At 36.6% G+C, this 13751-nt stretch overlaps 1 protein-coding gene across 2 annotated transcripts in view; it reads left to right on the forward strand.

The window, feature by feature from the left end:
* Positions 1-13751, forward strand: part of RELN (reelin) — a 466948-nt gene that overhangs the window by 333492 nt on the left and 119705 nt on the right. For both annotated transcript variants that reach the window (XM_063448139.1, XM_063448140.1), the window contains exons 21-23: positions 3046-3238; positions 9575-9687; positions 13216-13353. In XM_063448139.1, coding sequence (XP_063304209.1) covers positions 3046-3238; positions 9575-9687; positions 13216-13353 — 444 coding nt within the window. The remainder of the gene's footprint in view (positions 1-3045; positions 3239-9574; positions 9688-13215; positions 13354-13751) is intronic.

Below are 13751 nucleotides of genomic sequence, written 5' to 3' on the forward strand. Positions count from 1 at the left end.
AGATCCGTTTGGCAGACATAGCAATGTATTTTATTTTATTATCTATATAGTGCCAGCATGTCAGCTTTTCATTCATGGAAGGTACACTTTAAGCAAAGCAGCAAGGAATTCAAGCTTGTTTAAGTGTAATTTACTGCAATGATTAAGGTATTACCTACAATGCATTTCACTCTCTCTAATAAACATGCAAAATAATTCTCAGGTTTAATTGGCCTACATCTCGACATAAGGGAAGTATAATCAGAAGAACAATTGTAAAACACATTAGGAAGCAGAAATAATTGTTGTATCCCCATGTGCATCTAGAACAGTAACAGAGAAGTTTTATTATCAAGCACATTGCAGCAATGTGATTCCACTTTCTGATAGTCTTTCTGTCTGAAGGGGATCGTCCGTGCAAAGCCCAGAGTGTGTTCTCTGGCAGTGATAATGAGGCTATATAAGCAGTATCATCCACTTTAACAAGGGCATGTAAAGTTCTCATCCCTCATTAAAGTGAGAAAAATAACTTGAAAAGATAGGCTTTAGAAAAGGAGAAAAAAAAATACACAGCATCTCTGAAAGATTACAATTTCACAATTTTCCCAGAATGCTGTGCTAAACATGCCAACAAGCACAGAAAGCTGTCTTTTTTCCCTTTCTGACCTGCCTTCCTGTAGGCTCCCTTAGTAATAATACAGTGCGTTATAACACTGCATATACATCAGCCATGCAGTCATGAGAGGGCTGGCAAGGCGGGCAGGGAACAATTGCCCTTTGGGCCACTAGCATAGAAAGGTTATGGGTTTCCGCATCACACCATCATTCTAATGATAAAAAATAGCAAGAGTGCATCTCAATTCCTTTTGGCAACAGGCCTTTGTTAACTTAGCATTGTATGGGTTTGTGCATGGGTTTGTGACCCACAATCTAAATGTTCTTCGGGTCTGAACTGGCTTACTGGGATATTTCCTGGAGTGGGGTGCAAGATTTGGGGTTGAACAGGCTGCCAGACTATAATGAGTTTGTGTGACGTGCCAATTGTAATTGTTGTCATTGGTGTCGCAGATATGCATAGATCCCCAGGCCAAAAGTTGCTAGTCCTGCTTTCAAGCAGTGATGTAAGAGGTTGTATGATAAATGTATCATAGTTAAAGGAGCCTAGAGAAAAAATGAGTTACTGTATGCACTTGTTTTGACATTAAGCACAGTATTCTAGAAGCAATATAGAGGTGAAGTCTTTGAGAGCTCATGTGTGTGAGATTTAAAGGGATTCTGTAAATCTGTATTCCTAACACTATAGTGCCCTCTGGCCCCCCTTCCATTGCGCCCCCTCTCTCTCCTCGGGCAGCTAAAGGGTTAAAAAAAATGTTTGGGTGGGTGCTTCGCTTCCTCTGATGTCATCTGACAAGTGGGCTAATGCGCATGCATTGCTTCAATGCTTTCCTATGGGGTTTTCATTAAGGCTGGATGTTCTCATGCAGAGCGTGAGGACGTCTAGCGTCATTTAGAGTACCAAAAGTCCATTAGGAACCAGGAAATGCCGCTAGTGGCTGTCTGATTTGCAGCCACTGGAGGAAGTCTTAGTCCTGCAATGTAATCAATTCAGTTTCTCTTACACTGCAATGTTTTACACTGCAAGGCTAAGGAGACAGGGACACTGCACCTAGACTACGTCAATGAGCTAAAGTGCTCTGGGTGACTATAGTGTCCCTTTACATTTTTCCACCAGTAAAAGGACTTTTATTAACCAGTGAAACCTTGGCACCATTTAGTGAATATCAAATTGCGTTGTAGCTTCTATGGTTCCCAAAGGAATGCTCCTGCTTTCGACAGAACACATCACTAAACTATGCTGCAGCAAAATTGCACCATTTAGCAAATAGCAATTTTGGAGTAACTTTGCTCCAAACCCATACCTTTCTAGTAAACCAGACTGAACATATGAAGAGTTATTTGGGTGTTTCTTCCCCCAGAATAAAGCATTGCATTGAATGTATTTGAATAACGATGATAATGCACATACTCAATCCAGCCACTAAGGCACAGCCTTTTCCTCACTATATTGCACATACTTTAACTACTCTCCAGGGGGCTTGCCAAGGTCACACCAGGTCTTTAATAAAGTGTTATGGGATCTCTCCTGCTACAGCTCAATTTGGCTTTTATTTCAGGCTTACATATCTATAGATCTATCAATATGAATAATATACTCACTCAGACACCTTGCCAATTTGTGATTTGTGTTTCACTGCAATAACTAACATTGGTTATGTATAAATCACCCTCTGTCATGACATCGTTAACTGCACTATACAGATGAGAAATATATATTACCATAATTGCTGAAGGGGTATGGTGTACTTAAAGACACATCTTGGGCTACAGTTGAACACTATTTTTTATTGCATTACAGAGGTCCTAACCCAGTCTTCAAGGCACATGAACAGTGTTGGTTTTGTCGTTATTTGCCGTCGCAATAGAACTGGGAAACAACTTAATCCTGGAATGTGCCTTGAGAACCTGGCATAGATAATGTACTGCAAAAATGCCAATAAGTAAATAAAGCAATGAAATACAAATGAAAATATACTCAACTCTGATCATCTCTTGCTAATTTGCAACCTCTGGTGCCCAATGCACGCATGACTAAATTTGTTCCAATGAAAAGTATTATGCCGCCCTACATGCATAATTTATGGAAACTGGGGTGTTCTTGTGAACTACAACTCCCGTGTTTATGCATTATGGGAATGCTCAGTTAGTCTGGAGATCCAGAGGTTGTCTAACTCTGTGTACTACATGGGGATATAGGAACTACTTTAAAATCCAGGTGATGTCTTAGTCTTTGAGTAAATGTATTAAGGATTGTTCTATTGATTTTTAAATGAGTGCTGTATCTATTTAATATTGGACTGTTTATTAGCCTTTGCAGAACCATGAGTAGAAATGAATTTCATTGTCTGTGAAAAAGCATTGTTACATTATAGCCAACTAAACCAAAGAGGATGGTATGGTATTTTATGGTATTTAATATAGTGTTTCATTTACTTTTTGTATATCCAGTTTCATAGGGGACTCTAAGCAAGCTTCCAGCACACGTTATGTGGAGACCCAGTCAATGCAGATCGGAGCTTCATACATGATACAATTCAACCTAGTAATGGGATGCGGTGAACGCTTCACCCCACACATGGATAACCAAGTGAAACTAGAGTATTCCACCAATCATGGTCTCACATGGCATTTAGTCCAAGAGGTAAGGAAAATGATGCACAAATATGTATTCCAAATATTGCACTTTTAAATCTATTTCAAGTAAAACCATTTCACGCCATGTTGACCAGTGCATTCCAAACACACAAGTAAACACTGAATGCATTTCATAATAAGGTTAAATAAGCCATACAAATAGCTAACTTGTATTGAAAGCAACCCCCTTGTTGGGTTTTATCATAGGGAAGCTGTTAGAATTTGACTGAAAGACTTCAATAAGCTTTGTTCTGAACCTAGGCAATTAATGTACAGCTCATTATTTCTCTTCTGACAGTCACATTTCTTATCCTAATTAAAAGGGCATTATTTTTCCAAAATAATTTCTCTATTAATTTAATCAATGTGCATCATTTCATGTGCCTATTCATTTAACATGTATGTGACTTGACTCTATTTCCAGGGGATTCCAGCTGAGCTGATCTGTAGCAGTGTTCTAAAAACTATCTTTGAAATCATTTTATGATACTGATTCCCAAACGGATATAAACAATAGATTACATTGTAAAAATATCAGCACCTTATTTATTCAGAACTGTTACTTCCTCACTTTTGTGGCATAACAAAACACATCTAAACTGTTTTTTTTTTGTTTTGTTTTTTTTATTGCTATTATTGCAATCTTGAGTTTATATTTTAGTGCTTAGATTCACTTCAGTAAAACAAATTTCCTTTGTGTTCCTAAAGGTGAACTGTCAATCCTCTGAAATTTATATCATTGGAAAAAAAATCCCCTTTAATTTGTGTTAAACATTTTCATGACATACTCTATTTTCATATAAATTTATATTAAAAATTTAGCAAATGATATCGACAACCAGTCTAGAAGATCCGTCAAAGTATTCAGTTCTGTATTAAAGTGGAACAATCACCAAATACACTAATAGAATCAGTAGGCATATTCCATGTCTCTTTTACATTTTTCCACCAATTTTTAGACCACTTTGACAAATTTCCCCTATTATTTCATTTCTCCCTGTATGCTTTCTATATGCTGACTGCGAGGTGCAAAGGACAAGCATGTACCATTTATTGACATGGTCTAAGGTGAAGGCACCCAGTAGCAGAATATAGAGGCGTAGATTTCTACATTTAATTGTATTACACCTCACAAATATATAGTGATAATAAGTAAACATTATATTAGAAATCTGTAAAGTGAGTGTTCCCTTTAATATTGCTGTTCTGTTATCACTCCTCCTCATAAAGCTTACAGAAAATATCTATAACCGATGGGGAAGAACCAAAATAATGACATTTGTCCAAAATGTCTTGACATACATGTGTAAAATATTCTGAACAATACAATTTAGGATTTGATAAAGTGATGGATATACTGTAAATTATTTATTTATTTATAAAATATTTTACCACAGGATACAATATAAAAAAAATACAATATACAAACTATACATATACACATATATAGATTTAATACATAATTGGTAATAAATATATTCAACCATGACAGGTACATTCTGTGCGGAGGTATATAGCCATAGATCTCTTAAAAGATTTTAGATTGAATGAAGATTTGACTGTGTCCATGAGGTTATTCCATAATTGCGGTGCACTGTAGGAAAAGGAGGATCGCGCCACTTTATTTTTGCATTGCAGTATGCTAAATATCGTGCTAGTACTGGATCGGAGGTTATAGGTAGGGTGGCAGCTTCCAAGAAATGCTCTTATGCACAAGGCTGAAGAGATGAAGAGTGCGTTGGGATTCCAGCGATAGCCAGTTTAGCTCTTTTAACATGTCACAGTGGTGGGTAAAGTAATTACATTCTGCACTATCTGTTTCCTTACTGTTGGGGTTAGGCAGGATTTGTTTCTGTACAGGGCACCTAGTTTTGGGTAAGTGTTGAAGAGATTTTTTTTCAATGGGAAGGCCAAAGGATAGATTGGGGTCTAGCAACATACCTAGATATTTAAAAGAGCAGACTGCTGTCAGTGTGCTATTTGAATTTGTTCTGATACACAGCTGTTGATTTTGTAGTTTACATAATTTAGATACAGTTCCAAAGATCATTGTAATAGTAGAAAAGGGCGGGTGAATGGTAGTGAGACCCAAGTGCAGGCAAGCCTCTGTATACAGGTCACTCCAACCTTAAACAAAGAATGCAAATAAAACGTAGAAAGTACAGGGCGCCACAGTCACTATAAGGGTAATCTGATAGATGGGGTTAAAGAAGAGTAATTAGTAGAGTGGATAAAATAAGAATTTATTGAAAATATTGAACAATATCAGCACACAATATGTGCAATGGATAAAAGATAAAAAAGAGCGACAATGGGCTACAGGTCCCTTAAGTATAGCAGCTCAATACAGTAAAGTACAATGGTGCATACAAATTATGAAAAAGTGCAAATGCTAAAGTGCAAAATCACCACAAGTGAAGAGGCAAAAAACCAAATCACTAATGAAGATTAAAAACAGCACTTAGTAAAATACAAATGCAGCACAACCAATGATAACCAAAGTACATAAAAAGAGACTGCTACTACCAAAATACAGGGTCTCAGCTGTTGCTCAACGCGTTTCGTCCGTGTGACTTCCTCAGGAGCATCTGTGCTGTTTTTAATCTTCATTAGTGATTTGTTTTTTTTGCCCCTTCACTTGTGGTGATTTTGCACTTTAGCATTTGCACTTTTTCATAATTTGTATGCACCATTGTACTTTACTGTATTGAGCTGCTATACTTAAGGGACCTGTAGCCCATTGTCGCTCTTTTTTATCTTTTATCCATTGCACATATTGTGTGCTGATATTGTTCAATATTTTCAATAAATTCTTATTTTATCCACTCTACTTTTTACTCTTCTTTAACCCCATCTATCAGATTACCCTTATAGTGACTGTGGCGCCCTGTATTTTCTATGTTTTATTTCCAAAGATCATTGTAACAGTAAATGTAATGTTAGCCTCAAAAATGTATACTGAGCTGCTAAAAAGCAAAATGGTTTCCTCTTATACTCTTGCATAGCAAACAAGCTCATAATAAATTGATTGCAACTTCACACTAGTACGTGTATGTACACCAAATTAATACACATATCACCCTGAAAACCAAAGAATGGAACTGCTACAATTTGATTCTATATTCACTTAATGCATTTTGGCTTGTGTGCGTCAATCTGAATTTCTGTTCAAATCTTGAGAGTGCTAATATTGAGATTATTCGCTTTTCTGATCTTTAACAAATGCTTCTATTGCCGAAAAGGGAACATTGTTTTAAGCCTTATCCTTGATGCATCTGAATAAACCAGTCATCCCTCTGCTAATATTTATTCTGTGCAAGCTGAAACAGTTCAAATAAAATATGCGTTACTGTTGCATTGTGGGCAATAATTGTAATAAACATGGCAGTTAACTGTTGTTTCTGTATAAATCATAACCATCAATTTAATGTTATCTATTTGACAATTACAGAGTCTTCATCTGCAGAAACATAAAATAACTCATTGTTATATTTAAACATGAAATCAGACATTCTGTCTGTATATCTCAAGGATGGCGGTACAGTGTTTATATAACAACTATGGTCATTTGAACAGTTTTTTCCATCTGCAAATATATGAGGAAGATATTAGTTATCCTCTGTAGTCACCAGTTGGACAAACACTAGCTGCAATAAATACAAAACTCTTTAAAGAATTCATCAGCAAAAATGTTTCATTTCAAATGGCATACATGACATGTTAAAGCAAGGCTGGGACTTCCTACAGCTAACCTAAATTTGCATTTTAGCAGCTCTGTGTACATCAAAAATTATAATCCTCTCAAACATTATCAAGATATGTAAATGCCCATATTGTATTATTTTATGTTTCACTGAATGAACTTAGCAGCAGACCTCCGATTATCTTAAAAAAACAGTTGCTATGAAGCGTTTTTGTCGTAGTTTTTTTTTTTTTTTAGGCACTGAGGAATAGTGTATGTTTGGTCCCATTGTGTTTGTGTTATCTCAAATTGGTCCTGATGACTGAGTGCTGAGCAGAAAGCCTGCTGCTTAATTACTTTTGCCACACCACCAGGTGTTTTCTCGATAAAAGGATAATAATGAACGCAAATGACTTTTTGGGAGCAATTTGACCGACAAACAAAAAATTTCAGTTGGAGAGGTTTTTGATGCTGTTTAACGTCTTACTAATGGTCCACATTCATTCAGGGAAACGTAATTATTGAAAATATTTGGACGACAGCATTAAGAGCTGTGTTTATTCTTTTTGTGGCCGGCTCTGCCCTTGAAAATATGGTCTCTCGTGAATCAGAGTTGTAAGTAGTGATGCATATGATGTTGGCTAGATCAGAAAGCAGGCCTGCTGACACTGTTCAAAACATTTTCATATACACAGAGAATTAAATAATGGGTTTAACAAGTGTTGAGAGTTCTAGACTGTAAAATGTGCGGAAATGCTGTTCACCACATAAACTAGAAATATTATCATTATTTTATTAACTTACTAAACAGCATAGTCCATATTTATTGGAAGAAAATACATTAACATAATTGTTTTAGTGTATAAATGCCTGTAAGCATGCTGGGGAAAATATGTGTTCATTTGGCAACTTGTTGCTTGCAAACAACTTAATTTTCCAGTTATTTACTTGTAAAATCTTTCTGTGTACTATGGTCTGGAATTTGTTTTATAGAATTATGGAGTGTTACAGGATAGGAATAAACCTTTTGAAAACAGGTCATATCGTCACCTACGTGGTAATGACAATGAGCGACTTACTTCTGAGTTGGTAAAAAAATATATATATATTTACAGTTTGTAACATTAGTTTAAACTGTAAATAACACTGGTGTTAAAGAAGAACTGACACTTTAAGGGTTTTTTGCACAACTTTATATCTAAATAAAACATTATTTGTAAAAATGCGGTTGATTAAAGGACCACTTTATACACACCTAAAGCACTTAAGTTTCTGTGTCCTCTTTTTTCATTTTACTAAAAGTTCAGATTTCAATAGAAATTAGCATTTTTTTAAATTAACCACGCAGCCTGGCTGTCATACAACTATTCCTTGTAAATAGTTGCAGTGGAAAGTCTGTGATTGGACAGCACCAGAACGTCTTGCCTGGGGAAGAAGGGGACGGCTTGCAAGAGATCTGCAGCTTTGTCAAGCAGTTTTTTTAGATATGCCCCAAATAAAATGTTTTTATCGAGATTATATATACTAAATAATGATTTTTAGTTTTATTTGGGCACTGGGGTGTGCCTTTAACATTTGGGCATTGTGGTGTTACTTTTAACATATATAATGCACAGAGGCACATGCCTTGAGGATGCAACAACTCTATGCCAACAATCCCCACATACACTGGTATGACACTTTAGAGGTTGATTCCCCTATAAGTATGATGCACCTGGAGCCTCATGGGAAGATGGCTGTATATGTAGTAGGAGGTGTTGTAAAGGTTAGTGTGTTTTATACTTACCTTCCCTGCACTTCTCATCCCAGTAAATTATACAATAGCAAATATTGGACAGGGGGAACTGAAAGCAGAAAAGATACAAGGTCCTTTGGGAAAGTGTTCGTTATGCAGTATTTCTGAAAAAAGAAATAAGCTTGAAAAAATAAATAAAACCTTTAAGCTTTTCTTTCCTCATACCATTTGTTTTCTCTATTTCCTTATCTTTACTATTTAATATCCATAATTTACAGAATGCTGAGTGGGTTTGCTATGCTCCACACAAAACTTAGTGTGCGCACATTTCTTGACTCAATGTTAAATGCCGAGACCATTCTTCATACAGTCATAAGTGTCTACATCATGCGTAATGCAATACACAGAGACTACACCCTGCATTACACAGTTGTGAGAGTCCACACCATGCTTTACACAATGCTGAGTGAAACCACAACTCTTCACACAATGCAGAGTTCCACCATCATGCTTCACACAATGCTGAGTGCCACCACCATCCTTCACACAATGCAGACTGCTACCATCATGCTTCACACAATGCCAAGTGTCAACACCATGCTTACACAATGCAGAGTTCCACCATCATGCTTCACACAATGCCGAGTGTCAACACCAAGCTTTATGCACAGCAGAGAGTCCACACTATACTTGAAACAATGTTGTGTACCCACACCATGCTTGCCACAATGCCAAGTGCCACCACTATGCTTCACACAACACTGATTGCCCACTTCATGCCTCAAAAATGCTGATCACCTTGCTTAATGTAGCACTTAGTGCTTTAACCATGCTTCACACAACAATGAGTGTCTCCGCCATCCTTTTTACTGTTCTGAGACTGTTTCTGAGAATTTGTTTTAATTCTTTGATCTTATACTTTGTAGGAATGCCTCCCAAGCATGCCCAGCTGCCAGGAGTTCACCTCAGCAAGTATTTACCACTCAAGTGAGTTCACTCACTGGAGAAGAATCACATTGCCCCTACCACAAAAAACCTGGTAAGATTGTAAATACATGGTTATACAGGTTATAGTTGTAGAAAATAGTAAAACTATTAGTATACCCTATGTGCAGTTCAGTAAATACCATAGGTGTATAATGATTATGTTTCAGGCTGGTAGGAATTCATATCAATGCTGATAATTGCTATGAAAAGGTGTGTACTTTTACTTTGTTGGGGAGCAAAGGCCAACCAATGAGTAAGAGAAGTATCCGCTGCCTATGTATGAGCCTTATCAGAGACACGTTGATGGCATCGTGTTTTCATGATTGGAGTAATTAATGTATAATTCATGTAATTTCTGTCTTTAAGACCAAAATATACTTTCATAATTACCCAGATACATACAACCATATTCCATTATAGTGAAAAAAAGGTTAATAGCATCAGTCCCTGGTCTTATTTAGTATAATGAGATTGCACTTCTGACTATACCAGATTTTTGGAGGACCTTGACCCATACGTAGCCCATCCCCTGCTTCCACAATAAGTAGTAGTAGTGAGAGGCAGCGGCAAAAGCTAGACCACCACTTTGTGCTCCCTCGCACAACGAAAGGATTAATGTGCAGCATTTGTCCACCTAGGCTGTCCTGAAGACCGCTGATTGTTTTTTGTTTTGTTTTTTAAGTATTATTAAATGTATTGTTATACATTTTCTCATTTCCTGGCTAAACATGGCAGCATCACTTATGGCCCATACCCAAGTTCCAAGGAAAAGCAGTAAAAATATACAGATCTCACAATGCTTCTTCACTTTAAATTTTATTTATTCACTTCTACAAAATTCTGACTTAGAATAAGAATGTCAAATGATGAACACCAAATGGCTGCTTTACAAATATTTCTCAGCTGTGCGTCTCTTTTTCTAGAACCTGAAAGAAGAACAAATAGACTTTTTCCTAAACAACTGACTTGAGCAAACTATCAGAACATTTTAAATGATTGCCTAGTACTTCTTCCTCTAGATCCTCTATAGTTAGAAGTAGACTCCTGAGATCTCCATAGGGCTGATCAGGAGTACTCTCTTCCCTGCTTGCAGGATCTACTCTCACAAAAAGCCCATTCTCTGTTGCATCTATCTTTCCAGGACAAATGAGATGAGATGATATTTTACTTATCTTGGGATGAAAGGCCTTCTTTCCTTCCACTGCCTTCTGAATTGCTTTATCTAAGACCTTGCCAAAAAGGAGATCACCCTGGAATGGGAGTGTGCACAGGTTTTGCTTTTGAAGTATATTAACTCCCCATGAGTTTGGCCACAGTTTTCTCCTTGAGGCCACTGATAATGCAAGGCTTTTAGCTGGACTCTTGGTGATGACTAGATAATTGTCAGAAGTAAAATCTTAAGGCAGTCTCAAAATGTTTGATAGAGTCTAAGAGGTGATCTCTACTTTTCCTCTGGTGATATCTATCTTGTTGTATGTTATCCATGCAAACCTTAAAGGAGCACTATAAAGCCAGTAAACACAAACATGTATTCCTGACTCTATAGGGTTAAAACCACCATCTAGCCACCTTGTTCCCCTCATGCCTCCCTAAATATAGTACAATCTTACTTGTATTCAAGTCTGCAGCTGCTTACTGTTTCCTTTAGACCTGCCCACTGCCTGCTGACATCAGCAGAAGTGGTAGCCTGATCCAATCACAATGCTTCCCCATAGGATTGGCTGAGACTGACAAATAGACAGATCAGGGGCAGAGCCAGCACAATTCAAACACAGCCCTGGCCAATCAACATCTCCTCATAGAGATGAATTGAATCAATGAATGAGGAAAGTTCAGTGTCTGCATGCAGAGGGAGAAGATACTGAATGTTTGGATGCATTTTAGGCAGCAATGATTCTACTTACCAGAACAAATTCAATAAGCTGTAGTTGTTCTGGTGACTATAGTGTCCCTTTAAGGTCTTGGAAGACAGAAATCAAAGCCTCAGCAGGGTGGTAACCTTAACAATACCCAGATATGCTTTCACTAGATCTGAACCTCAGTGACACCATACTGTCTATGGGAAGAGTAGTATTCTGGTAAGTTGATAACTGGTGCATCAATCTTTGAAACTGGGGACTTTTCCTTGGAGAGACAGCTTTTCTCAGGTCTATTCCATTTAGCATAAATCAACTATTTGACTGTAGAATGCAAAGGAAAAGTGATTCTGAACCAGAATCCTTTCCATTAACCTATGAAGAAATCATTTTCAAGAAGATCATACTAAATTCCATATGAAAGCCACTAAGAAATCTGTTGTATTAGCTATTTTGAGCTTATATTTATAAGCTGGATGACAGAGTTATTCTATCTCCTTAAACACATTTTCAATGAAATGCAGTTTACTGATATTACATGTGTCACATTTCAAATAAATCTTGTATTCAATTAAGGAAGAGATGCAGAAAAGTGCAATCTGCCTTTTAATGGTTGCGTTGTAAATTAATTCTCTCACATAAGGATGAATTTACAAGTAAAGCTTGCAATGATATACAACACCTGCCACTTTGTCACTTCATAGGCAAATCAACATGTAATGGTAAAATGAATGATTCCACTTAATTGACTAAATGTAATTACAGAATCGTGGCGTTTATGGAAAACTGGCTCATCTTTCTTAAATGGACACATTTTAAGCAAGTCAGATATAACTTTTGTTTTCCAATTTTCTACTGTGGCAGTGTCAATCAAAATACATTGATCTGGAATTAAGTTATGTATTGGATGGTAATAGTTTAATTTGCATAGTATTGGGTGGAGATATGTAAATTGGCATATTCTGCATTTACAAACACACACAGTTAAGCCCAGCTCTCAAACTCCAACTACAGCTACCGTTCTGCAATAGCATATCAAATCCAGTAGAATTGGTCAGAAACATCATATGGTGTCAGGGAATTATTCCCTACATATCCCGTTAAGTTGGATTCTTTTTCCAATTAGGCCATTTTACATAAATTATTAGTAGTCACCAGCTGACCATAATTCATTATATAATAAATAAACCTAAAGTGAAGAGATGCATTATAATTTCTTATCAAAAAAGTATGAGTGTGTATGGAACCAAGTCCTCATCCTCTAAAATTGGCCATGGTCGTCTATTTCTTGTCACACCGCTCTGCTTGTGGGTTGGAGGATAATCTAGAGCAGTTGATTTTTTTTTTTTTTTTTATTGCAACAAAAATAGACCAACTACCATTGGTTACAATTATAAGTGACTTTAAGGAATTCTAAATAGGCATCAGATCAATCTGAGGATGAGGAGTTTTTCCCGTATCTAGCCTTGTGTTTTCTTAAGCTAATGCAATATAATCTGTGTGTGTCATGTGCAGCATCATCCTCAGGTGAGCCCTAAAATTGTGCATATTCTATTGGAACTCCCAGGGGCTTTATCCATTGTTTTAAAAGCTTATTCAATATGTTATATGCGTTGCTGAATTTTATTGTGCCTGATTCCAAATAATGAATTAGGTAATGTATTGCCAAAATAAAATTTTCCAGTTACATTTTTTTTTTAACTTCTTTCTCACTGTCTTTTCAGGTCCAGTGCAACTCGTTTCCGTTGGAGCCAAAGATATTATACATCTGAAGATGAGTGGGCTTTAGACAATATTTACATTGGACAACAATGCCCAAACATGTGCAGTGGGCATGGATGGTGTGATCATGGGATATGCCGGTAAGATGAATTATGTCCTACTTGTGTATTTTATTTCAACTTGCCTTTTCTTACATGCTATTTCAATTACACCTATAGCATAGTCTCATTTTTCTTTTATTAGTGTTAGAAGTTAACCTTTGAATCTGATCATATTAACTTTTACATCGTAACTTGTGGAAACAGCAATTTGGTGGACGACAATGACAAAGCAAATAACAAAGCAAAAGATCTACATTAACAAATCTGTCTTTTCACTGGTCCAGTTTTTGGATTAAATATTTAATAAATGAAAAAGTTATGCTTTTTTTCTTGCTTGGATATTTGGGAATACATTTTAAAATTCCCCTGTTAATTCTCCTAAGATTCCGTTCTAGAAAAAAAAAAAGTTTTTTTACAACCGTATTATTAGTTGCAGC

This window comes from Pelobates fuscus, chromosome 3 (assembly GCF_036172605.1).
Source record: "Pelobates fuscus isolate aPelFus1 chromosome 3, aPelFus1.pri, whole genome shotgun sequence".
Lineage (NCBI taxonomy): Eukaryota > Metazoa > Chordata > Amphibia > Anura > Pelobatidae > Pelobates > Pelobates fuscus.